The following is a 13,313-nucleotide window of genomic DNA, read 5'->3' as shown; positions in this document are numbered from 1 at the left end:
TACGTTAACGTAATCAATTTACGATGGGACAACTTAATTTTTTATGTTCAGATCACTTGCATTAGTTACGTTAACTTAATTTGCGTTGGGTCAGTTTAATTGTTTTATGTTCAATTCACCTGCATTCATTACGGTAACTTAATCGATTTGTGTTGGGACAACTTAATAGTTTTATGCTCTATTCACTTGCATTCGTTACTTGAACTTAATCATTTTGTGTTGGGACAACTTAAATGTTTTGTTTAATTCGCTTGCATTCATTACCTTAACTTAATCTATTTGTGTTGGGACAATTTAATTGTTTTATACTTAATTCACTTGCATTAGTTACATTAACTTAATCGATTTGCATTGGGACAACTTAATTGTTTTTTGATCAATTCACTTGCAGTCATTACGTTAACTTAATCCATTTGTGTTGGGACAATTTAATCGTTTTATGCTCAATTGACTTGCATTAGTTACGTTAACTTGATATATTTGTGTTGGGAAAACCTAATTGTTTCATGTTCATTTCATTTGCGTTAGTTTATGTTAAATTAATTGATTTGCATTTGGGCAACTTAATTGTTTTATGTTCAATTAATTTGCATTAGTAACATTAACTTAATCGATTTGTGTTGGGACAACTTAATTGTTTTATGCTCAGTTCACTTGCATTCATTATGTTAACTTAATTTGCTTTGGGACAGCTTAATTGTTTTGTTCAATTTACTTACATTCGTTACATTAACTTCATCAATTTGTGTTGAAACAACTTAATTGTTTTAGGTTCAATTTACTTGCATGAGTTATGTTAACTTAATTTGCTTTGGGACAACTTAATTGCTATGTTTATTTCACTTGCGTTTGTTACATTAACTTATTTGATTTGCGTTGTGACAACTTAATTGTTTTATGTTCACTTCACTTGCGTTCGTTACGTTAACTTAATCAATTTGCATTGGGACAACTTAATTGTTTTAGGTTAATTTCACTTGCATTAGTCATGTTAGCTTAATTGATTTGTGTTTGGACAACTTAATTGTTTTTACTTGCATTCGTTATGTTCACTTAATCGCTTTGTGTTTGGACAACTTAATTGTTTTTACTTACATTCGTTATGTTAACTTAATTGATTTGTGTTGGGACAACTTAATTATTTTATGTTCATTTCACTTGCAAAAACAAATGATCTGGAAATTGTTTCTTGAACATAAGAAAAAATGTAAATGAAATGTAAAAAGTAATCTAGAACATCTAATCTGAGTTCAACGAACTCAAATCAAAATAAATTAAATCTAAATATTACAGTTTTAAATAGGGGTATCTCGTATTTTTACATCCTAATGTTGGCAGATATGTAATAAAAGCCCTTTCTATTATCAACCAAACAGCAACATGGGCAATGCTCAATAATTAAAAATGTCCAATATTCAGCATTAATGTGTTTTCTTTGTCAGGCGAATGACTGGATGCTCCAGTGTCAGGAGTATTTCTGCCGTCTGCGAGAGGGTGGGGATGCGGCGGCGCTGCAGATCCTCCAGGATTTCCACAGCGAGGCGCAGCAGTTTTCTCCGCAGAACTTTAGCTCGTTCCAACAGACGCTGCAGCAGCTGGAGAGTCCAGGAGAAGAGCAGCGCTGGAGGAACATCTGGAGAAGCTGCAAACACACACAGCAGCAGCTGGAGGAGCTGATGGAGAGCAGCACACCACAACACACCACACGTGAGACTTTTACACACTCCTTTATAGCAAATAATGAATGGATTGATTGATTGATTGATTGATTGATTGATATTTATTTGTTTGTTTGTTTGTTAATTGGTTGATTGATATTTGGAAATGTATTGATTTTTTTATTTGTTCATTGATTGATTGAGTGCTTGATTGATTGTTTTGTTTGTAGATTCATTGATTAATTGGTTGATTGCTATTTAAATGTTTGTTTGTTTGTTTAATCTGTTTGTTGATTGATTGATTGATTGATTGATTGATTGATTGATTGATTGATTGATTGATTGATTGATTGATTGATTGATTGATTGATTGATTGATTGATTGATTGGTCAGTTGGTTGATATTTATTATTTTTTTATTCATATGTTTATTGATTGATAGATTTGTTTATTAGTTTTTTTTATTGGTTTATTGATGTTTGTTTGTTTGTTGGTAGGTTGGTTGATATCTATTTGTTTTTTATTTTATATATGTTCATTTATTAATTGATTTGTTTGTTTTTATTGATTGATGTTTGTTGGTTGGTTGATATTTATTTGTTTTTTATTTATTTTTGTTTATTGATTGATAGATTTGTTTGCTTTTTATTGATTGATTAATTTGATTGATGTTTTTATTGATTGATTGATTGTTTGTTTAATTTTTTTGTTTGTTTATTGATTGATTGGTTGTTTGGTTATTTTTATTTATTAATTTGTTTGTTGATGTTTGTTTGTTTGTTTTGTTTATTTGTTGGTTGGTAGATTTTTATTGATTTGTTTATTGTTTTTGGATTGATTGGTTGGTTGGTTGGTTGGTTGATTTTTATTTATTAATTGGTTTGTTTATAGATTGATTGATGTTTGTTTGTTTGTTGATATTTATTTGTTTATTTTTTATTTATTGATTAAATTGATTGATTTGTTTATTATTGATTAATTGATTTATGTTTGTTTGTTGGTTGATATATATTTGTTTATTTTTTATTGATTGATTGGTTGATTGATAATGTTTTTTTTTACTTGTTTCATTTGTTTGTTTATTAATTGGTTGGTTGATTTTAATTTATTAATTTGTTTGTTTGTTTGTTGATTGATTGATTGATTGATTGATTTATTGAATAACTGAGTTTTTTTTCAGCCTCTTAGTTCATATCCAAAAAACATAACAAACACAGCATGAAAAATGAAAATAATTTCTGACTTTCATTTATGATTGCTCTGCTATATTTATTATTAGTAATGTTTTATTGTATATTGTACTATTGAAATGTATGTTATACGTTTGGTTTAATAATAATAATAATGACTGTCCTACTAAAATGTTTCACATGAAATGTTTCATGTATACCATATACTGTAAATTACCTGAAATATATGCTATTGTTTGACAGCATAATAAACAAACAAAAGTTACAATAATTATAATATTTCTGATTCCTTTCCAGAGGCATTCTCGAGTCCTCCGGAGAGCCGGAATGGAGGTGTTTCTCCAGATCTGCCGGCTCTGAGCTCCTGTGTGGAGTATGATGACGCTCCACAGTTTCCCAGAAGCCTGTGCACAGCGGAGGACACGGACAGCGACTGCACGGTGGACTCCAGTGTGTCAGAGCCGCAGCGTCTCCGCAAGCAGCCGCTCAAGAAGATCATGAAGACGCTGAGCTACGAGCCCAGCGCTCATCACGGCTATACCGGCGTCTACATCCGCGGCCTGGAGGTCAGCAATAACGTCAGTGCGGAGAAAAAACTGCAGCGTCCGGATGTGAAGAGTCCAGTGCTGACCCGCAGCCGCAGCCTGTCCACACCCTGCAGAGCTGAGCACAGCCACTCCATCAGCAGGTATTTAAAGACAGTTGTGTGGCAATATAAGCAGTATCTAATGGTAAACATGTATTAATTCTATTTTTTAGAATCACACTTGATAAAGGAAGCACTTTGATTGACATTCTCCCTTTGTACGTGTCATCAGAGTGGGAAAGCCCCGCCCACTAGTGACCAGCTCTCCCTCATTAGCATAGGACCTCAGTCTTGTTTTTGAATCTGCTACTATGCTGACTCACAGGCATTTGTAGCTCCGCCTTCTTTTGAAAAAAGCACAATCTCATTTGAATTTAAAGCGACAGTCACCAAAACGCCACAACTAGCATCAAAGCTTTTATTCTAGCTGGATTAAAACAAATAAGACTTTGTCCAGAAGAAAAAATATTAAAGGAAATATACATAAAGATGACTATGAAGATAGATTAATTGAACATATAATTGAAAGGATAATGTTTGTGTGTTGCAGTAAAGTGCAGCACATCATGGATGAGATGATCTCCACCGAGCGTGAGTACGTTCGCTCGCTCGTCTACGTCATCCAGCAATATTTCCCAGAGATGGAGAGACTGGATCTCCCACAGGACCTGAGAGGGAAACGCAGCATCATATTCGGCAACCTGGAGAAACTGAGCGACTTCCACAGCCTGTACTTTCTGAAGGAGCTGGAGAGATGCTCACACTCGCCGCTGACCGTTAGCAGATGCTTCCTCATGCACGTGAGTACACACACACACACATTAAACCAGAAGCTGCGACCATTTTTTTTTCGTATTGTGACAGTTCCTAGAGAAACGGAATATTAAATGAGAAACAGTGGGCGTGGCTTGTTTTTTTTCATACTGTGAGCTGATTGGATGGAGTAAAGTAGGCGTTTCATTCGGAAAGATAGGGAAAAGGATTTGGGGAGAGTTATTACAGCCTAACAGGCTCCTCCTCCTCACCATTTCTGTTTGTTATCAAAAATAACAGCTAGAGGGGCGTGGCTAAGTATGTTAAGTAAGCCATTACCTCAGACAGACCTAGGGTCCTATCATACACCCGGTGCAGTAAGGCGCAAGACATGCTTTGCACGATTTGTTGCTATTTTCAGACCAACGCAAACCTAATTATCCCATTTTACGCCACGTTGTTTAAATAGCAAATATAGCTGCGCCACTTTGTGGACTCATGTGTGTGTTCTGGTTTATAAAGGAGGTGTATTAAGGCGCATTGTTGGAGTGTTGCTATTTTGAGGAACTGAAATAGACCGCGCCATTGACCAACTAAAAGTTGCTCTAGAGTCCAGCGCAGAGCATGTTAGTCATGCCTATGCGGGTCCAAATGCTTAATACACACAGGATGTACAGCAATACTCAAATATCTTTACATATGAAAACAATTAAAGGATTAAAATATTACAAACATTCTTATTTACTATATATATATATATATATATATATATATATATATATATATATATATATATATATATATATAAAAAACTCCATGCCTTCTTCATCTGAGAAGTGTTATGATTATTAGCAGTATTATTTATAATATGCATATTTATATTTGTTTTAATAAGCACAGGTTTAGATTTGTCCACCTGTGGGGTTTTGGAGTCGTCTGCATCACCTTATGGGGCATAAGAACCGGACGTGTATTTGGATATAATACTAATATAAGTTTTTTGACCACACTTCATTCTTATGTTCATTTATTAATTTGCTGGAGATTAGAACTGAATTTAGAAATAGTTTTGAAACAAATCTTTGCTTTTAGCAAATTAAATTAAATATAGAGGCTGATGGTCTTTAGTGGAGCGAGTTTCAACCGTTTCCTTACTCCACCAAAGTAAAGGAGTAAAGAGTAAAAGTAAAGTAAAGAGACTGAATGGAGTAGGCTCGTTCTTTATCCTCACGCTGCAGCGGCTCTGTTTAACTGTTAACTGTTTAACATGTAAGTTGTCCACCATGGAGCGATGCAACTGACTATTAAAGGGAATGTGAGATTAGACTCTGATTGGTTTAATGCACTTTATGCTCAAAACACACCCAGAACTCATTTGACTTAAACAGGAAGAGCAAACTATTTGTTTTTTCTTAATGACCTGCACAGATGAATTGGTCACCACAAAACTAGCAATGTGAGCTAACAAAAGCAATATGCTTAGTTTTGATTTCATCTGTACTTTAATGGTGTTTATTACACGTCTGTCTGGAATACTCGATTCTGATTGGTCTGTTGTGACATTGCAATGTCTGTTATTCCTTAGTGAGTCATTGTAAGGTGGAGTTTAAGTAAAGTGTCCAGTGCATATATTGAACAGTGTCTTTCTTCAGGTGGTTTGTCAAGCCCACTCACCTGTGTGAGGCACACTCAGAAATGCACAACGTTTTGAGGTTTTCATGTGTTGTGATGGAGAGGGTCCTGGTTTTGGGAGCTGGGATTATGGATAATTTTTCATATATACAGTTGAAGTCAGAATTATTAGCCCTCCTGAATTATTATTCCTGGTCTGAACATATTTTGACCATAATGTCAAATCATGACGCCTCTGTCATATATAAGGGTGTTTTTTTCTCATGGTCTTCCAGGAGGAGCAGTTCGGCATGTACGCTCTGTACAGTAAGAATAAACCCCGCTCAGATGCTCTGCTGACCAGCCACGGCAACACTTTCTTTAGGGTAAATTAATTCATTAATTATTCATTTGCTGCTGTTTATTGTAATTGCATGTGCTTTCTTAAATTTCACCACATTAAACTCTCGGACACCGTAGTTAGCGAATATTGTGCATGTTCATCATGACGATATATCGAATTATTGTAGTATTATTGTAATTTCTCGGTGTGTGTGCGCAGAATAAGCAGGTGGAGCTGGGTGATAAGATGGACCTGGCGTCGTACCTGCTGAAACCCATCCAGCGCATGAGCAAATACGCTCTGCTGCTCAAGGATCTGATTAAGGAGTGCAGCGATTCTCAGGAGCAGGAACTCACTGACCTCAGAACAGCTGAAGAGATGGTCAAGTTCCAGCTGAGACACGGAAACGACCTGCTCGCCATGGACGCCATCAGAGGATGTGACGTAAGTCTGACTAATAATATTTGACATTTTATTGATCTATTTATTTATGTATAGATCAATAAAATGTGAAATAATTTCAGATTAAAAAGATACATAGATAGATCTGTAGGTGCAAATGCTGTGTTGATGTCAGAGGTCAGAGGAGAATGGCCAGACTGGTTCCAGCTGATAGAAAGGCAACTGTAACTCAAATAAGCACTCGTTACAACCGAGGTCTGCAGAAGAGCATCTCTGAACACACAACACGTCCAACCTTGAGGCGGATGGGCTACAGCAGCAGAAGACCACACCGGGTGTCACTCCTGTCAGCTAAGAACAGGAAACTGAGGCTACAATTCACACAGGCTCACCAAAACTGGACAATAGAAGATTGGAGAAACGTTGCCTGGTCTGATGAGTCTCCATTTCTGCTGCCACATTCTGATGGTCGGGTCAGAATTTGGCCTCAACAACATGAAAGCATGGATCCATCCTGCCTTGGGTCAACGGTTCAGGCTGGTGGTGGTGGTGTAATGGTGTGGGGGATATTTTCTTGGCCCACTTTGGGTCCATTAGTACCAATTGAGCATCGTGTCAACACCACAGCCTACCTGAGTATTGTTGCTGACCGTGTCCATCCCTTTATGACCACAGTGTCTCCATCTTCTGATGGCTACTTCCAGCAGGATAACGCACCATGTCATTAAGCCTGAATCATCTCAGACTGGATTCTTAAACATGACAATGAGTTCACTGTACTCAAATGGCCTCCACAGTCACCAGAGCTCAATCCAATAAAGCACCTTTGGGATGTAGTGGAACGAGAGATTAGCATCATGGATGTGCAGTCGACAAATCTGCAGCAACTGTGTGATGCTATCATGTCAACATGGAGCAAAATCTCTGAGGAATATTTCTAGTAGCTTGTTGAATCTCTGCCATGAAGGATTAATACAGTTCTGAAAGCATAAGGGGGTCCAACTCGGTACTAGTAACCTACTAATACTAGTAACCTACTAGTACCTAATAAAGTGGCCATTGAGTGTATAATATATGCATGTGGCATCTTCTATTATAACAAGACTTGATTCGCTACATCTTGCTTCACTATGTTTTGATACAAATGCATAATCCCGTACTCATCATTGAATTTTATATGAGATGGTGGGCTGGACATCACTAGCTGTACGAAAAGAAAACAGCACGGGTACTTTTTATCTATAAAGCCATGTTAGGTGAACTTCCAGCTTATCTTTGTACTCTTCTTTGACTTAGTTCTGGGAATTACCACCTACGCTCTTACGTACAAGTGTTGGCTTTTTTATATCTGGAGTTTGTACAGAGCTGGATAAAATAAAATAAATCTGCACATTGCTTGGACTGTGAAGCATAATGGGCTCTTCGTGATTATTTGGATGCTCTGTTGCTTTAATTAGAATTAGTTATTCCAAATAAAATAATCGAGTGTGTGTGTGTGTGTGTGTGTGTGTCAGGTGAATCTAAAGGAGCAGGGTCAGCTCCGATGTCAGGACGAGTTCATCGTTTGGTGCGGACGCAAAAAATACCTGCGTCACGTGTTCCTGTTCGAGGACCTGATTCTGTTCAGCAAAACCAAGAAGATCGAAGGAGGATACGACATCTACATCTACAAGCAGTCCTTCAAGGTACCAGCACAGATACACACACTCACAAGCATGCTAAAGAGTGTGTTCCTTGCTTTTAGTTGTTCATTCTCTAATAGAGTGGAGGAGCTATGACATCACCTTGTAGGCTAATCGGCTGCTAGCATAAAACTGGTTCCCTCAATAAAATCCCTATAGGATTTTCCCATAGGCTTTTCGAAGATTGCAAAAAATAAGCTCTGTGTTCAAACACTGTTCATTACACTTACATGTTTTGTCCAGCCGGATAATCCGCACATGAAAATACAACTTTGAGCACTTTTGGATCTTAAATGCGAACGCAAGAACTGAAAAGCTAACATTAGGCTATAAATGGACTACAGTGCCTTCAGGGCGCTTGCCTGTGACGTCAGCACCATCCTGCTACAGACAACTTATCAAGCTTATTTTTAGAAATATGGTCCATAAGAAGGATTTAATCTCTCGATTTATTATATAATAATCCACATTATATATTATAAACAAATAAATATGCAAAAACAAATAGACCTACGTGCCTTTTGGATTGTTTTTACGTGGAAAAACATCTGTTTTGCTTTACGGGTGTTATAAAAGTTTTAAAACTGTGTGTATAAATGTGCCAACATGCCAACATTGTATTATCATCAGACATATTTAAATAAGTGTATCGCTCGCCCGCACACAGTCTGCTTACCTTAATAACAGACGACAGAAATGAGGCGTGAGGGACAAGTCTATATGACAAGTCCCATCATAGAGAACAACATTCAATACTCTTTTAATGTCACGAAGTACAGCGAAAAGCAGTTTATACAGTCACATCTGCTATACATTTTAAGGAGTGTAAATACTGCAGTTATGACAGAGTTAAATGTGTTCAGATGAAGAAAATAAATCAATTGATCACGGTAAAATGAGTTAATGTGTGTATTTTTTACACATTTATTCACACGTTTGCATTACAGAGAGCAGGAAAGAGACAGGCTGCACTGGTTAGCAGTATCTTCATAATATCATTTAATTAAAATAAAGTATCAACAAATTAATCTGTCTTGACTGCCTTTACAAGTGAGCAGTGGTGGAAAGAGCACTGAAAAATCATACTTAAGTTAAAGTACCATTACTTGCCAAAAAATGTAGTGCAAGCAGAGTAAAAGTATCTGTAGTGAATATTACTCAAAGTATGAATAAAGGGTAGCCCTTTCAAAAGGACTCAAGAGTAAAGAGTAGTGAGTATTACGCTGTAAAAAACTGATGCGTTTACATGTAATTTGTAGATGTGTGTAAACGTAACATTCTGTAGTGCATTTAGTTATTGCCCAGCAGGCACGCAACGTCATAAGACGTTAATATTAGGTTAGATTTAGGTTGTGACGTCAGGTGATCAAAATTCAACGTCTAGTCAGCGTCTAAGGACAAAGTTATTTTGATGTCCAATAAAGACGTCAAATGACGATGATATTTCGTTGATCTAACATCGACCCAACACCTAAAACCAACGCCACATTGACGTCAAACACTAATATTTATTCCTCTGGTATTGTGATGTCCACACAACGTCAAGCTGTAACATCATTAGACGTTGATATTTGGTTGTTTTTAGGTTGGACGTTGGACATTGAGGTCGGCCTTACGTTGGGTTCTGACGACAACCCAATTTTAATTTTTCAAGTTGAGGTACAACATCAATCTGACGTCATGACGCCATTTCGGTCATCATACAGTAAACATCCGTCATCTTCTCATCAGTGACATGCATCTAAACAGTCTCTGGGTCAGTGCGTGTACTGATTTTGGACATCTTCTTGGACACTTTTAACACTTTCAAACAGTTTGCTGCAATTATAAATCACCCATGTCTTGAGGTAGTTCATTATAATGTGATTTACCTTCTATGTGTGATTTGATTGGACAGGAATCACAGGACTGATTTGTCTAATCCCCATAGACAAGAATAAATAAAGTAGTGACTGCAGGTTGAAGGAAAGTAGCGGAGTAAAAGAGCACAGATACTGCACTAAACATGTACTCAAGAGAAAGTAAAAGTATATATTTTTTAAACTTCTTAGTAAATTACAATTCCTGAGGAAAAACTACTCAATTACAGTAATCTAAGTATTTTTAGTTGGTTAACTTACACCACTGCAAGTGAAGGCATTATCTACACACATATGAATTTAGAAAAATACAAACTATAAAATACTATTCATGAAAATACTTAAATAACAGATGAGTCCAAATGCATAAGGCAAGCGAGCTGCGTTCCAGACGAGTTCAGCTTGATGACGAATAATGTCGTATAATTAATGACGTATAATGTATAGTGGCGGTGTGCCTGTAGTCCCATTTAGCAACTTGATAGTAACCGTCTTTTTAAAGAAGCGTAACCGATTTAAAAAATCAAGAGTGTCGTAGAATTAAATTATGTCGTAGAATTAAACGTGAAAGTGTCTTGTTCGCCACGGACCTTATTTTAGTGATTTAACCAGTTAAACTCTAGTGCTATTTTGGGATTTCCGCCTGGATTTTGCTTCCCAAGCTTCCCAAATCCACATGCAGATGTGTAAATGCAAAACTTTGCTATCATTTTAAAGAAAACCCTTTGAATTTTCATAAAACACTATTGAAAGTCTTTAACATAACTGTAAATGTTGTGTGTGTGTTATAATAAACACCTAAAAAGGGGAGGCGCTTTTTGTATTTTTTTTATAAACTCAAATTTGAAAGTGGACCTTTCAGGTGCTGTGTGGTCTAGCTTGCTGTAATTAATGTTGGTGGTTCCTGCACATGTCTGTAATCATAGGAAAAAAGAAAAATGTCTCCACCATAATCTATGCAAAAGTTATTGTATTCCAACTGATGAGAGGTGCTGCACAAGCCACAGGGATCGATCATCGTCTTCATATTTCACTATTCTTTTGTTTGATCAAACATAATTCACTGTGTTTGGACTCTGTCAGACATATAAAAGGATTACTTATACACATCAGCTCAAAAACAGGCGAGAAATGGCCCTGAAGCGCACAGCGTAAGGTAAGAGATGACAGCTGTCTGTGCTATCTGGGGCTGCTTATTGATCATAAATGTATTGTTTTCACTTCTGCGCCATGGAAACACACCGATTCATTCGACAACTGTTTGATATGAGAATATAATTCAGTAAAAAGAATGCTAAAACCGTATGAGCACCGGCAAGAGCTTTCATTTGAGCTATAACTTGTACATGTGTCATATATGAACCATATGAAAAATATGAAAATGGGCCAATGTTCAATACCCAGCTCGGGTATCCAAAATACTGTGTATTTAAGTGTAAATAACTTTTGTACAGTAGAATAAAAACCAAAGTGATGCATATGTGCATAAAATATAGATTCTACACTTTCAAACCACTTAAGGGGGTCTGGTGCAATGCTAGCCCTTATCTTAAAGCGAAAGTCGATGACGTCGGTCCGCTGAGTTTAACTGGTTAACTAAAATCCCATTAAAAAAACCCATTGACTTTGGGACGAGGGAACCAGAACTGCTAAAATGCGAACTCGCTTCCGGGTTTTTGCATACAAATTGACGTCATAGTTCCTCCACTCTATTGAGCGTGTGATTTATTAAAATAACTATGTTCAGTTCAATTCTGCTATTTATTTTTGTTAAAACACATTAGTTAAAGTAAAAAGTTACACACATTACATTTTTAAGAGTAGCTCAAATATTATCACTACTAATATCAGTAATAATATTAGTACTTGTAATGCATTTTCCCCAACACTGCTCCTGATACAGAAAAGCATGAAACTGTGTTAAAAGGATGTTCACTTTCCCATGTTGACTGTGTTTGTGTGTGTGTGTTTCAGACAGCAGAGATCGGCATGACGGAGAGTGTGGGCGACAGCGGCCTGCGGTTCGAGATCTGGTTTCGTCGCAGGAAAACTCAGGACACCTTCATCCTGCAGGCCGCATCCGCTGAGGTGAAGAGCGTCTGGACCGGCGTCATCGGGAAGATCCTGTGGAGACAAGCTCTACGAAACAGAGGTCAGAAAACACAGTGAAATCCCCTTGCTTCTAAAAGAGACAAAATTGGCTCTTGTGCATTCTCTAATCAGGCTTGTGTGTGCACTGCCAAAGGGTACCAATGGTGGTGGTGTACGGCAGAAAGTTTCAGTCAACGTCATTTTCGCTCGAGGAAATGTCTACAGTAAAGCTGTACAGGTCGTTCACATATCATACGAGAAGCACTACTCACAAAACAGATGCTTTATACACATAAATACTTGTGTATAAATGTTCATTACTAACCTTACTATGAACATGATTTGATTATGACTGCAGATCAGTGATCAGATCAGTGCGAAATAGCCTACTGTGACGTCTGCAATTATATAATATAAATAAATGAATACAACATATATCAGCCAGTCAGACTTTATTCATTTCCCGAAGGCAATTTGATTGCAGCATACAAACATGTCACACATAATACACAAATACACATTATATAATACAAATTCTACCCTAAATTTTTTAACTTTACAGCTGAGGGGATGAATGAAAGTTTAAACTGATCTGTTTTACTAATAGGAGTTCTGTATCGAATACCAGAAGGGAGAAGATAAAACTCGAGGTGCATAGGATGGGAATCATCGGACAGAATACTCTGAGCTGTACTCAAAACTTGTCTATGGTATAACTGAGCCGTGGTCATCTGTTTTCTCCCTGTTATTTTTACTCCTAGGTTCACAATTTTCTCCAAACAACTCTTACTTTTCACACTTAGAGAATTGAACCAACAAAGCAAAGGATAACAGTGACTGAATGTATGAACTGTAAACCATGCACATGAGGGATTTATCTATATTAAAAGATCTTAATTTCTGTAAGCACTATAATCTTTGTTGCCCCTTCTTACACAAAATATTAGTATTAACAGAAAGGACAATTTATTATCTAAAACGGTTCCCAAATACGATGATGCAGTGGCGCAGTAGGTAGTGCTGTTGCCTCACAGCAAGAAGGTCGCAGGTTCGAGTGTCGGCTGGGTTTAGTTGGCGTTTCTGTGTGGAGTTTGCATGTTCTTCCTGCGTTTGCGTGGGTTTCCTCTGGGTGCTCCGG

At 37.0% G+C, this 13,313-nt stretch overlaps 1 protein-coding gene across 3 annotated transcripts in view; it reads left to right on the top strand.

Moving 5' to 3' along the window:
- Window positions 1-13,313, top strand: part of zgc:158766 (uncharacterized protein LOC100009641 homolog) — a 103,713-nt gene that overhangs the window by 60,901 nt on the left and 29,499 nt on the right. For all 3 annotated transcript variants that reach the window (XM_056474993.1, XM_056474992.1, XM_056474991.1), the window contains exons 15-21: window positions 1,443-1,707; window positions 3,146-3,536; window positions 3,985-4,234; window positions 6,095-6,184; window positions 6,361-6,585; window positions 8,058-8,228; window positions 12,059-12,236. In XM_056474993.1, coding sequence (XP_056330968.1) covers window positions 1,443-1,707; window positions 3,146-3,536; window positions 3,985-4,234; window positions 6,095-6,184; window positions 6,361-6,585; window positions 8,058-8,228; window positions 12,059-12,236 — 1,570 coding nt within the window. The remainder of the gene's footprint in view (window positions 1-1,442; window positions 1,708-3,145; window positions 3,537-3,984; window positions 4,235-6,094; window positions 6,185-6,360; window positions 6,586-8,057; window positions 8,229-12,058; window positions 12,237-13,313) is intronic.

This window comes from Danio aesculapii, chromosome 16, assembly GCF_903798145.1.
Source record: "Danio aesculapii chromosome 16, fDanAes4.1, whole genome shotgun sequence".
Lineage (NCBI taxonomy): Eukaryota > Metazoa > Chordata > Actinopteri > Cypriniformes > Danionidae > Danio > Danio aesculapii.
Note: the sequence above shows the minus strand (reverse complement) of the source record. Positions and strands in the feature narration are given on the sequence as shown.